The following is a 14134-nucleotide window of genomic DNA, read 5'->3' as shown; positions in this document are numbered from 1 at the left end:
AGCATTGTATTCAACAGTGAGACAGAAAGCTTTCCTGCTGAGGTCATGAATGAGACAAGGATGCCTACTCTTGCTGCTTTTATTCAGTATTGTGCTAGGCAAGAGAAAGAAATAAAAGACACCCAAAGAGAAAAGGAAGAAGGAAAACTTTCACTATTCACTGATATGCTCTTGTATCTAGAAAAATCCTGAAAAATCTACAAAAAGCTCCTAGAACTATTTCTATATGCTACTGATGGGCAGTCTGAGGAGAAAATCAGAAAAAAAAAAATTCCATATATAATAGTGACTAAAATAATCAAATATTTAGGAATAAACTTAACCAAGAACATAAAGGACCTGTATTCAGAAAACTACAAAACATTGCTAAAAGAAACCAAAGAAAAGCTAAATAAATGAAAGAACATTCTGTGTTCATGTATTGGAAGACTAAATATAATTAAGCTGTCAGTTCTGCCTGGACTTATTTACAGAATCAACACAATTGCAATAAAAAAAAATCCCAACAGTCTTTTATTTTATTTTATATTTGCAGAAATGGAAAAGCCAATTAACAAATTTATTTGGAAGGATACGGGGACCCAAATAGCCAAAAATACCTTTTAGAAGATATTTAGAAGAACAAAGTTGGAGGACTCTCACTTCTTGACCTTAAAGCCTATACTTAGCTACAGTGGAAAAAAACAGCATGGTACTGGCCTAAAGTTAGGCATATTAACCAATGGAACCAAACTGAGAACGCAGAAATAAACCCTCGCATCTATGGTCAAGTCATGTTTGACAAGCTGTCAAGCCCACCCAGCTGGACCAGAACAGATTATTCAACAAATGGTGCTGGGAGAACTGAATACCCATATCCAAAAGAATGAAAAAGGACCCCTACCTCACATCTTATACAAAATTAACTCAAAATAGATCAAGGACCTAAATAAAAAAGTGACAACCATAAAACTCCTAAAAGAAAATGTAGGGAAACATCTCCAAGATCTTGTGGTAGGTGTTGGTTTCTTAAAACATATACCCAAGACACAAAAAACAAAAGAAAAAATAAATGGGACCTCTTCAAATTGAAATCTTTTGTTCTTCAAAAGACTGTCAAGAAAGTAAAAATGCAGCCTACTAAATGGGAGAAAATATTTAGAAACCACATATCCGATAAGTGTTTGATACCTATGTTATAAAAAGCAATCATACAATTCAATGACAAAAAGACAACCCAATTAAATATGGGCAAAAGACTTGAGCAGATAAAGTGGAAATACAAATGACCAAAATGCACATGAAAAAATATTCAACATCACTGTCTTAGGGAAATGCAGATCAGAACTACAGTGAGATTCCATTTCACACATCATAGAAAGGCAATTATTTTAAAAAAGCAGAAAACTACAAGTGGCTGGAGAGAATGTAGAGAAATAGAAGCACTCTTTCACTATTGGTGGGACTGTAGAATGGTGCAGCCTCTGTAGAAGACTGTTTGATAGTCTTCAAAAAGCTGAATATAGAACTTCCATATGATCCAGCAATCCTGTTCCTAGGAATACATTGAGAAGAACTGGAAGCAAGGACATGAACTGACATTTACACACTAATGTTCACAGCAGCATTATTCACAGTTTCTAAAATATGGAACCAGCCCAAGTGTCTGTCAACTGATGAAGGGATAAATAAAATGTGGTATATACATACAATGGAATACTATTTAGCTGGAAGAAGAAATGAAATTAGGATGCATATGACAACATGGATGAACCTTGAGGCTATTATGTTGAGTAAAATAAACCAGACACAAAAGACAAATATTGTATGGTCTCACTAATATGAACTAAATATGTTGAGTAACTCACAGAGGTAAACTCTAGAGTATAGGTTACTAGGAAGTAGAAGGTGGGTTGAGAATGGGAGGTGATGCTTAATGTTTGTAGCATTATTAATAAGGTTAATTGTAAAAGTGTGGAAATGAATAGAGCTGAGAGTAACACATTATAATGAGTATAACATTCCTAATTTATAAATATGATAGGTCCTGAAAGGGGTAGTCTGTGAATGTAAATGTCCACATTGAAAGGAAGCTAGAGAATAATCTAGGAACTGTATAATATAGTGATTTCAGTGGTGGATGAAGATTGTGGTTAGTAGCATAAATATAACAGTGCTCTTCTTTCACAAAGTGTTAAGAATATAGTGATACCTGGGAAATTTACAACTAACATAAGTATGTATGATAGTTAACATTGTAATATTTTTGCAGCAGCAAAGAACTTATATCAATTCTAAGGGAGAACAATAGGGGTGTATATAGGGAAATGGAATTCTTCCTTTTGGAGTAATGAAAATGTTCTAACGTTGACTGAAGTGAAAGCACAACTTTGATAAAAATGAGAGCCACTGAATGTAAACTCTGAAAGGATTATACTAATGCATGGGTCTATATAACAGAAGGAATCCAGTAGTGGAAGATGGACTGTGAATGACAGAACACATATGAGAATGTTCTCTCATGAACTATAACAAATGTTTAGTTCTAATACAGGGTGTTAATAAGCAGATGGGTTGGGGAAAAATACACCAAATATAAGATATGTACTATAGTTAGTAATAGTATTTTGATGATGCTATTTCCTAGTTTGTAACAAATATTTCACAACATGCAAGGTGTTGGTGGTGGGGTGTTGTAAGGGAGCCCTGCATGGTGATAAGTTTTGTAAGTTCACAACTTTTACTATACATTATTGTTTGTGTGTGCTCATGTATGAATGATATTCCTTAATAAAATTTTATACAAAAAGTATTCATCATTATCAAGCACATTAAAAGAATTATACACCATGAGCAGGTGGGATTTATCCATGGTGTGCAAGGGTGGTTCAACATAAGACAACCAACTAATATAATACACCACACTAACAGAATAAAGGGAAAAATCACATGATCATCTCAATTAATGGGAAAATGGCATTTGACAGAATCCAGCACCCCTTCTTAATAAACACATAGCCACATCTGAGAATCAAGGAAAATTTCCTCCAAGTAATAAAGCATATTTATGAAAAATCCACAACTAATCTCATACTTAATGGTTAGAGATTGACAGCTTCCCTCTAAGATCAGGATTCCTGCTGTCACCATTTTTTTTGTACTGGAAGTTCTAAGCAGAGCAATTACACAAGAAAAAGAAATAAAAGACATCCAAACTGTAAAGGAAGAAGTAAAACTTTCCCTATTTGCAGTGTTAATAAATAAATTCAGCAAAAGGTGGGGTTGCAAGGCCAACACCCCAAATTAGTAGTGTTTCTATACCTATTAAGGAACAATTATAAGAAGAAATCAAGAAAAAAAATCTATTTAAAGTAGCAACTAAAAGATTCAAATATCTAGGCATACATTCTAACCAAGAATGTAAAGGACTTATGCACAGAAAACTACAAGATATTGCTAAAATAAATCAAACAAGACCTAAATAAATGGAAGGATATTCCATATCCATGGATTGGAAGACTAAGTCTTGTTAAGATAAAAACCACAGCAATTTACAAATTCAATGCAATAACAAATAAAATTAAAGAAACCTTTTTTTCAGTAGTGGGAAAGTCAGCCATCAAATTCATATGAAAGGGTAAGGGGCCTAAATAGCCAAAGCCATCTTTAAAAAGAAAAATGAAGTTGGAGGATTTTTACTACCTGATCTTAAAACTTATTACAAATCCATAGTAATCAAGGCAGCATGATACTGGGCTGAGTACAGACATATTAAAAAATGGAATCCAATTGAGAGTTCAGAAATAAACCCTCACATTTATGGCCAACTGATTTTTGACCATTCAGTTGCAAAAGGATAGATTCTTCAACAAATGGTCCTCAGAAAACTGGTCTCCATTTCCAAAAGAATTAGGATGGACCCCTACCTCACACCATATACTGAAATCAAGTAAAAATGGATCAAAAACCTCATTATAAGTGCCAGAACTGTCAAACTAGGAAAAAAATATGGAAGCATCTTCAGGATCTTATGTTTTTTGACTATGGTTTCTTAGACTTTATGCCCGAAACACAAGCAACAAGAGAAAAATAAATGAGACCTTATCAAAATTAAAAACTTTTGTGCATCAAAGGATCAAAGGACTTTATCATGAAAGTATGACAGCCTACACAATGGGAGAAATTTTTGGAGACCACCTATCCAATAAGGATTTAATATCCACAATATAGGGAAGCAGAGTTGGCCCAATGGATAGGGTGTCCGCCTACCACATGGGAGGTCCACGGTTCAAACCCTGGGCTTCCTTAACCCATGTGCAGCTGGCCCATGCACAGTGCTGATGCGCGCAGAGAATACTGTGTCACGCAGGGGTGTCCCCCACATAGGGAAGCCTGTAAGGAGAGCTGCCCAGCACAAAAGAAAGTGTAGCCTGTCCAGGAATGGCACCACACACTCGGAGAGCTGACACAACAAGATGACGCAACAAAAAGAAACACAGATTTCTGGTGCCACTGATAAGGATAGAAGCGGTCACAGAAGAACACACAGCGAATGGACGCAGAGTGCAGACAGCTGGGGGGGGGCTATTGAAGAGGAGAGAAATAAAAAAAAAAATCTTTAAAAAAATTCACAATATATAAAGGAATTTTTCAAGTCAACAACCAAAAAGACAAACCGTCTTAATTAAAGACAGACCAAAGTCTTCAACAGACATTTCTCCAAAGAAGATAGACAAATGGCCAAAAGCACATGAAAAGGTGCTAAACATCGTTAGCCACTCAGGAAATATAAATCAAAATCATGAGATACCTATTTACCCCTCGTAGAATGGTGAATGGAAAGTTACAAGAGTTGCAGAGGCTGTGGAGAAGTAGGAACACTCATTCATTGTTGGTGGGAATGTAAAATGGTGCAGCCACTGTGGAACATAGTTTGGCACTTCCTCAGGAAATTAACTGTAAAATTATCACATTACCTGACAATCCTGCTTCCAGGTATTATTTAGGTACCCAAAAGAATTTAAAGTAGGGAATTGAACATGTATTTATACATCGATGCTCTTAGTGGCATAATTTACAATTGCCAAAAGATGGAAGCAGCTGAAGTGTCCATCAACTGATGAATGGATAAACCAAATGAGTTATATATACATAGTGGAATATTATTCAGCTGTAAAAAGGAACGAAATTCTGATACTAGTGACAACATGGATGAATGTTGAAGACATCATGTTGAATGAAAAAGCCAGACACACAAGGACAAATATTGTCTGAGTTCACTGATATAAAATAATTAAAATAAGCCAGCTCTTAGAGTCAGAATCTAGAATATAAGTTACCAGGGGGACAAGTGGGGATAGGGAATGGGGGCTTAAGGGTTAAAATGTACAGCGTTTTTCTATTTGGAATGATGGAAATATTTTGGTAATGGATGGTGATGGTAATAGCATAACATTGCAAACATATTTAATAGCACTGAAATATATACCTGAATGGTTAAAAGAGGAAATATTAGGTTGTATGTTTATGGTACTAGAATAAAAATTTAAAATATCCATGGAACTTCATAACGCAAACAGTGAACCCTAAGTTAAACCATGGACCGTAGTTAATAGTACAATTATAAAAATGTGTTTTCATCAGTTTTAACAATTGTTCTGCACCAGTGCCAGGTGTTAATAGTAGAGTGGTATTTGGGAATCCTGTATTTTTTGCATGATTGTTGTATAAATCCATGTCTCTAGTTAAAAAAAGGAAAAAAAAATCAAAAATGAAAGAAACAAAAAATCAAGTGAAGTTTTTAATACTCTGCATTTAGCATCAAGCTTTATTTGCTGAAGAATCTGTACTCCCTCTTCCCATTCCTGATCCCTGGAGTCTTCCCTATTAAAGAAAAAAATAAAGAGTAATCCCTGAAGGTTCATCACCTGAATCAGGATAATAATATGGTATTTGGTGAAGAATAAATGAAGTAACATGAAAAAGGAAAAAAAACAAAACAAAACCTGAGGCCATTAATTAAAGAAAGGTCAAACATGCAACAACTGCTTTCAAAAGTTACCACATTTCAACCTTGGGGACTAAATGAAGTTAGTGTCTTCGCTCTTTTGCAGCTGGAGAAACTGAGCTGCAATGAAGGTGAGTATATTGCTCAAGATTCCTTGTGTATCAGTGGAGGAAGCAGTCAGGCTCAGCAGTGCAGTGCTCTGATCCCAGCAAATGCTATGCCCAGCCTTGCCTCATGGGCTGACCCCTGCAACCCAGATAAAACCATAAGTAAATTATCCTATACAGTCCAAGTGAAAACAGAACCAAAATTTGCTCATTCCCCTTTGTGATGGTTTGAAGCTGAATGGACTACAGAAAATGTTTAAAGTTAATCCATTCCTGTGGGTGTAGACCTATTGTAGGGGGACCTGTTGATTAGGTTACTTCAGTAGGTGTGGCCCAGGATGGGTCTTATGCCTCTTACTGGAGTTCTTTATATGAGAATGAAATTCAGAGGAAGAGAGAAAGCAAGCCTGGGAAGCCAGAAGCTAAAATAACAAACCCTGGAAGAAGAAGGTAGAGATCAGCAGATGCCACCATGTGCCTTGCCTTGTGACAGAAGAGTCCAGGATTGCTGACAGCTGGTTTTGGGGGAGAAAGTGTCACCTGATGATGCCTTGATTTGGACATTTTCATGACTTCAGAACTGTTAGCTTGTAAGCTAATAAATCCCCATTGTAAAAGTCAACCCATTTCTGGTATATTGCTTTTGGCAGCCCAGCACACTAACATACCCTTGCATGGATGTTAGTTTTGGTTCATTTTTAATCATTCATCAATTTGCATCTCCTTTCCCTGGTGTTGTATTTCTATAGTGAGCTTAAGTTAATTTAAAAATAGTAATGATAATTCCTAAGAGACCTTGTCTTCATTATGAAAAATATGAACAGAATTGGATTTTAAACCAGCAATGTTAGAGGGAGAGAAATTTTCATTTCATTCCTCATTTGCTCATTATTGGGGCAGTGGAGTTCATGATCTCATCCCTATTCATATCAGTTTTCTTCCATGGTTGGCTCGATGCAGCCCCATGAAATATTAACAATTCAAGCCTAAAAGGTTTTGGTTTTTAGAAAATACTGTATAGGCTGGATCATTGTCCTCAAGTTTTAGAGATGAGAATTTCTTTCATGCAGACTGTGGGACCCCAGGTGAGCGAGTCACATCAAATTTCCTTCCCTATTCACTCTCCCACTCTCCTAGGCTGCAGTTTCACATTTTGTTTTCTCAAATCTGCTACACCTCCTCCCTCAGACTCACTCTCAGCTGGTGACTCTGTTGCGGTTTTTTCAGGGAGGTAAGAAGCAATCAGAAAACATCCACCAGGGAAGTGGATGTGGCTCAAGTGATAGGGCTTCCACCTACCATATGGGAAAACCCAGGTTCGATCCCTGGGGCCTCCTGGTGAAAAAAGAAAAAGCATGGCTGCATAGTGAGCCAGTGCCCACGCAGGTGAGCCAAGTGCCTGTGTGGTGAGCCAAGTGCTTGCATGGTGAGCCATCTTCCACATAAGTGTGTCACACAGCAAGATGATGATGCAACAAAAGAGAGACAAAGGGAAGAGTCAAGGTGAAGCATAACAGAGACCAGGAACTGAGATGGTGCAAGTGACAGGGAACCTCTCTCCACATCACAGGTTCCCAGGATCGAATCCTGGTGAATCCTAGAGGAGAAAAATGAGAAGAGAAGACAAAAAGAGAACTAGATATAGAAGATCACACAGCAAATGGACACAGACAGCAAAAAACAGCAGGTTGGGGAGAAGGGAAGGGGGAGGCGGGGAATAAAATGTCCACCCAGCCGCCGTTTCACCTCCTTTACTGTTGTCCACAGTGTCATCCAGGGTCAGGTCTCTTGCTTGTACTCTGTTCCCTCATTTACTAAGGAATGCAGCTCCAGCAATTCTACCTTTTTTTCTTGTGTCACCAGTTTTCCCTCTCTACTGCATCATTTCAACAGCTGTTATTTCTCCATCTTAAAAAAAAACTAAGTTCTCTGGACCATTGACTCAACTTCCTCCTTCAGTCCGCTTCCCATTCCTCTCTCCCATTCCTCTGCTTCCCTCCTCCAGTGTCAGGGCTCAGGCCTTAGGCTTCTCTATGCACATGCAGTATTGAGATGATCTCATGCCTTTTAAAACCTCCCATACACTGGTGAATCCCAAATTTATATCTCCAGCCAAATCTCCCTCTGGAATCCAGGTTTGTGCATGTCCATATTTACACAGTACCTGATGTTTAGAGCCTTTTCACAGTTACCCTGTCCAAATCTAAATTCATAAGCATCCTCTCCCCGGTTAAACTTGTCCAACCTACACTCCTTTCTGTTAGAGTTGTGAAAATTCCAAACTTTTGTTGCTCACGGAAAAAACCCTGAGCCATTAGTCATCACTGTCTTCTCAGATCCAGTGTGACCCCTTCCACTGCCTGTGCTCCTAACACCTTTGCACCAGCCACCATCGTGTCCTGCCTTAGTAAAGGGTAAGAGGTTTGCAGATGTTGTTTGATATTAAACACCTTTACACTCTAGTGGAAAAGAATGTTATATGTGAGCCTTGAAAACATATTTTATTTTGCTGACCGTTTTTATTTCACTTTTAATATTTTTAACTTATTCATTGGATATAACAGTATTTATTTATTTGCTTTTCCAGGTTACTTGTCTGCAAGACTTTTTTGGGGATGATGATGTTTTTATTGCATGTGGACCTGAAAAATTCCGCTATGCCCAAGATGACTTTGTCCTGGATCACAGTGGTAAGCAATTAATTGACCATCTCTGTAACCACCGAAATGGAGGCTTGGGATTTAGTTCCTTGGTGCATGCTAAGTGGTCTGCATAGTAAAGACAGATGGCAAGGATGGTTGCTTATTTTGAACTAATGAAAATAGAGAATAAAATGAAAGAATTTGCTTAGTTGTGAAATAAAAATCTAAGTTGAGAAGTTTTCGTTTTGGGAGCAGATGTGGCTTAAGTGTTGAGCACCTGCTTCCCACGTGGGAGGTGCGAGGTTCAGTCCCCAGTACTTCTTAAAAAAACAAACAAACAATAAGCAAACAAACGAAAAAACTCAGGGGCCAATGTGACTCAGTGTTTGAGCACTGGCCTCCCACATACGAGGTCCAGGGGTCATCCCTGTCCCAGGACCTAAAAAAAAAAAAAAGTTTTCATTTTTAGCAATTGGGGCCCATCCCTCCTTATTGCATTGTTTTTTCTTTAAAATACACTTCATGCCCTCTTCCAGAGTGGTGGCTGGCTGCGCAAAATGTCTTGATAGTGTTAAACCTGAAACAGTTGTCTGTTATTCTTGGTGTGTGTGTGTGCATAAAGAGATACATAAAAAGGTAACTGAAATGTTAATGGTGATTATCTCAGGTTTCTTTTTACTTCAGTGTTTTGTCTGCACCTTTTTAAAGATAGTAACATGCTTTGTACATTCAGAAAAAAATAAAGCTCTTATACATGAGTGGGAAAAGAAAATCCCTTTTTTTTTAATTTTAGCCAGTATATATTTTTCGATTATTTTTAGCAATAACTTCAGTGATTTCCAATGTTACTGAATCTGGGAATATTGTTTTATTCGTTGTCATGAATTAATTTGTGCATTATTGTATAAATAATGATTATTTAATGCATTATTGCATTAATGATTATTTTAGCTGATAGTAAAATCAACATCTTTAAGTGGTATAAAATCTTACAGATGTAACATTTCACAGGAGATAGAGCTTAAAGATACAGTCTTACTTTTTAATTTTATAGATGAAGATCCTTAACTTTTCAAGAATTAAATTAATGATAGACCACCTCCAGTTGTAGTGGTTCTGAGATAGTCCACAATTAGAGGAATATTATTACCACATAAATTCAATGATACTTACATGTTTCAGAAGTCAGAATGATACATTTTGGGTACCATTCTTCCTTGTATAATTCTTTCTTGTTTAACTGTGTCAGTTACACATGTGCTTGGAACTCAATTCTATCCTTTTTATTTATTTTTCTGTTTGTTTTTTCACTACTGCCAAAGTTCTTTGAGGGTTTCTTTATTATGTTCTACTGGACAGGCCTTGCTTTAGGCTGGCAATATCATTGGGAAAGTCCATAAAAGATTGCACATAATGCCTTGTTGTATTTTCTATGTTATTGCTCTCCTCCATTTGTGTAGATGATTGATGTTGACTAATATATATTCATTTACATGTCATCTCTATTATACATAGTTCTTAATTTTAGCTTCACGATATTCCTTTGATGTTGATAATGGTAATTTTGAAAGTTGAGACATTGAAATTAACAATATCTTTTACATTATTAAGCCTAATAATTATAATAGAACAAAACATTTACTGAGCACCTGCTACACCTGTACTCTATGTGTGTACATGAAAATTTATTTGAGATAATTAAATCCTTTGTAGCTTTTCTGTTGTAGCTTTGTTCTCTTACTGCCTTTTAATTCGAGGAAGGTGAGAGCAATGGATTTCTTCCCTGAATTTCAAGTTCCTTTACCTTTGGCAAATAGGGATAATAATAGTGGCAGTTTCTTAAAGTTGTTACGAGGATTAGATGAGTTGATATATGTTAAAAATTTAGAAGCATGTCTGGTACATATTAATACGTGAGTTACATGCTGTTGCTGGTAAAAGTTTACAATGAAACCAACTCTCAGCTAATTCTGCCACAGAGACATTTATTAGCAAGCAAAGATATATATAGATATGCATTTAATACAGTGATTTGATTTGTGTTCTGCTCTTTTAGGCTTTTGACAACATCTTGCATTAGAGAGCCATTTAAAGCATAGGCAATAGTATTGTAGCCATAGAATTCAGCTAACCTAATTGTAGTCCAGCAACAAAATCCTCCATTAAGAGCTGGGTGCAGGGAAGAGGATGTGGCTCAAGCAATTGGACTCCCGTCTACCATACAGGAAGTCCTGGGTTCCGTTCCTGGTGCCTTCTGGGTTTGGTTCCCGGGGCCTCTTGGTAGAGGCAGTCTGGCCCACGTGGTGAGCTGGCCCATGCAGAGAGCTGACCCAGCAAGATGAGGCCAAAAAAAACAAAACAAAACAAATCACAGGGGAGAGACGATGAAAGACACAGCAACAAACAAGGGGGCTGAGGTGGCTCAAGCGATTGAGTGCCTCTCTCCCATGCTGGAAGGTCCCAGGATCGGTTCCTGGTGCCTCCTAAAGAGAAGACAAGAAAAGAAGACAAGCAGACAGAAGAATGCGCAGCAAATGGACACAGAGAGCCGAGAGCGAGCGCAAGCGGCAAGGGGGGTTGGTGAATAAATAAATAAAATAAATTTAAATAGCTGGATGCAGGGCTGGCTCAGATTCTTAAGCCTAGGTGCAGTTTTGAAGTTGTAGGTTATTGGCTCTCTAATTCACATATCCCGCTCATAAGAGGCTTCTAACCATCCACATCCCATTCCTTTGAACAGTGGAGCACTGTCCTTTCTAACATCCTTAATGCTAAGAACTAAGCTGAAGTTGCTACAGCATTCTCTGTGTGAGGTTTTGATTAGAGTCTTTCAAATGCTAACTAGCCTCCCCTGGAGTGTATATTCCTGCTTAGTGTACTTAACTTAGTGTACTTAACAGTGTATTTACTGTCCCTGGGGTACAGAGTAAAACTAACCCACATTTTTATTTTTCTTGCAAAAATTGAAGTATCTTAAAGTGAATTACAGTCAATATGTTACCTAGTTTAAACCTTATAACAAACCTGTGAAGCAGATTCTGCTCTTATCCTAATTTCATAGGGGCAGGCCCACAAAAACAAACAGGCTTAGAACCTAACCAAGGCCTCCCAATCAGCAAATGTCAATCCATGATTCCTCCAAAATCTGCATGACTCCACAGTTTATGTTCTTAATCAAATTAGAAGTGGTGGTTTTAGCTCTAAGTGGTGCTGGTACTCTAAATGCTATTTTATTTAGAGATTTATGGAAAGACCAAAGCTATTGTTTAAATCCAGTTTCCTTATTTTTTGATGCTCCCTGCTTTGGGAAGATAGAAAAGAAGACAGGAAGGGGTTCATAAATTAGAGACTGTTCAAAATAAGATGAGCTGGAGAGAACAATTAATAGTCTTTGCCTATCAATGCTACTGATTTTTTTTTTTAATGGGCATGTTTAGATGAAGCTGTAGATGTGTATGTTTGTGTATGGATCAAGTTAAGACTTGGGATTTCTGTTTGTGATTAAGAACTCTGTTGTGGAACAATGACGTGATGTCTCAAGATGTACAGCCTAACTAAAGATAACCTTTGGTATGAACTTTGAGGACCCTTGTGTTGTGTATTAAAATTGTTTAACAATAATAGAGACATTATCAGGTAAAGTTTCCAGGCAATAAACTATTATCATATGTGATCTGCATTTGGTTATTAGTAACATCAGATTTATTTAATGCATTTTCATGCTGTTCTAGAATGCCGTGTCTTGAAGTCCTCTTATTCTCGAGCCTCAGCTGTTAAGTATTCTGGATCCAAAAGCCCTGGGCTCTCTCGACGCAGCAAATCACCAGCTTCAGGTAGTTAATGATGAAAGAATGCATGGTCACAAAAGGAGGAGATCATTTTCATCCAGACTTTTCTTTAATCATTATGAATGAGTAGTCTTTGCCAAGCTAGTATGCAGCCAGATTCCAGAACAACATAAAGATGACATGCTTTTTTAAACCAGAAAATAAAGCCCATTTCCCAAAGTTATAACAAGTCTCCTGAGAGAGTTATTTGATTTTCTTCTGACACATTTTGTGGAGAAGAATGTTATTATCTAGATTCTTCTCCTGGTATTTACATAAAATAAATTCATATTTTGACCTCTGTGTTCTGCATTTTTAATTGTGTGCTGTGAATAATTGTAAATATCTATTTTCTTAATATTAGCTGTTAATGGTTTAAAACACATACAAACCCCCCACAGAAATGTACTAACTTTTTAAATTTGCACTGGCTTTTCCTTCATCAAACAATGTCATAGTAGCTGTAATTATTACAAAGTACTACCTTACTTATTTAAGAATCAGACTTAAACCTGTAATTCAATTTCTTTCAGGCTCTAAACCTATAGATTTGTCATAATTTTTACTTTTTTGGAGTGCTTAACATGTTTATTTACTGCCGTTGGCAGTAAAAATAAAAAAGATCTTGATATGTTGGTTCTGTGGGGTTTGTTTATAGTAAATAAAAATAATTTTGCTGATATTTCCCATTAAGGAAAGAATTGTGAAAAACCATGCTTTCACCTGTGGGAAATCTGCAACGTGATGTTATTATCAGGGAAAATTCTATCAAGCATGAAACTTTATAAAAGCCTGAGATTTTTGGACGTTCCACTTACCACTGCTCTCCCTGCAGCCCTTACCCTGCTTTCTTCAGGGCACGTTGTTTTACCCTTCTCTTTGTAGACACGTTTAGACCTGCTGAATAACCACTCTCCTTACTGTCTCCCCCTCCTTTGTATATACTGAATGTTACAGTAAAGAGGGGTGGCCACTACTCCAGTGCCTATTCTACAGCCAAATCCCCAGGTGAGCCATGGTCATTATGGCTTTCTCGCTCTGCTGGGTTTTTGTTTTTGTCTTTTGCCGCATTTCTGTTTCTTTTTGCTCCATTTCCATGAATGTATCTGGCTTGTTCCAGTGTACATCTGTGCGGTATGAAATGCTTCACAATGCCTAGGGCGTGCCAGCCTCCTTCATTTGCTAGAGCAACCAGATGTCGTCAGAAGATTGTACCTGTTTGCATGTAGTTGAAACACAGCATGGTCAAAGAGGCACATCACCTCAAGGGGTCTGTCCTCTACTTAATTTTGTAAACTATTCTGTTTTTGAAAAAAAACTAAAGTTTGTAATATAAAAATGGCCGTAAAGCAGTTGTACAATTCTACTCTCACCCCGACATATCCCCAGGTTTTAGTGCTTAGAAACATTAAAACCTTAGAATTCAAAGTATTTTATATTAGCATATTCCAAAGTAGGATTATGAGGTGTTTCTTGCACTGCAGTCTTCTAGTTCTCCAAACAATTATTTTCGTAAAGTTAGAGGTTTAGCACTTTCTCTCCAAAAATATTGGCTATATGATTATTTTTAGC

General features: G+C 37.2%; 1 protein-coding gene across 10 annotated transcripts in view; it reads left to right on the top strand.

Moving 5' to 3' along the window:
- The window catches only part of DCLK2 (doublecortin like kinase 2), a 187030-nt gene that overhangs the window by 110217 nt on the left and 62679 nt on the right, over positions 1-14134 (top strand). For 6 of the 10 annotated variants that reach the window (XR_188638.4, XR_011648536.1, XM_004469813.3 and 3 more), the window contains exons 3-5: positions 8681-8783; positions 12467-12568; positions 13520-13570. Coding sequence is in view for 6 of the 10 variants with exons in the window: in XM_004469813.3 (XP_004469870.2) it covers positions 8681-8783; positions 12467-12568; positions 13520-13570 (256 nt within the window). In the remaining 4 variants the exon portion in view is untranslated. The remainder of the gene's footprint in view (positions 1-8680; positions 8784-12466; positions 12569-13519; positions 13571-14134) is intronic. The other 4 variants (XR_011648537.1, XR_011648538.1, XM_004469816.3 and 1 more) reach the window with 1 other exon arrangement.

Source organism: Dasypus novemcinctus, chromosome 1 (assembly GCF_030445035.2).
Source record: "Dasypus novemcinctus isolate mDasNov1 chromosome 1, mDasNov1.1.hap2, whole genome shotgun sequence".
In the NCBI taxonomy this organism is placed as follows: Eukaryota; Metazoa; Chordata; class Mammalia; order Cingulata; family Dasypodidae; genus Dasypus; species Dasypus novemcinctus.
The sequence above is the reverse complement of the archived record's forward strand: the minus strand, read 5'-3'. Positions and strand labels throughout refer to the sequence as shown.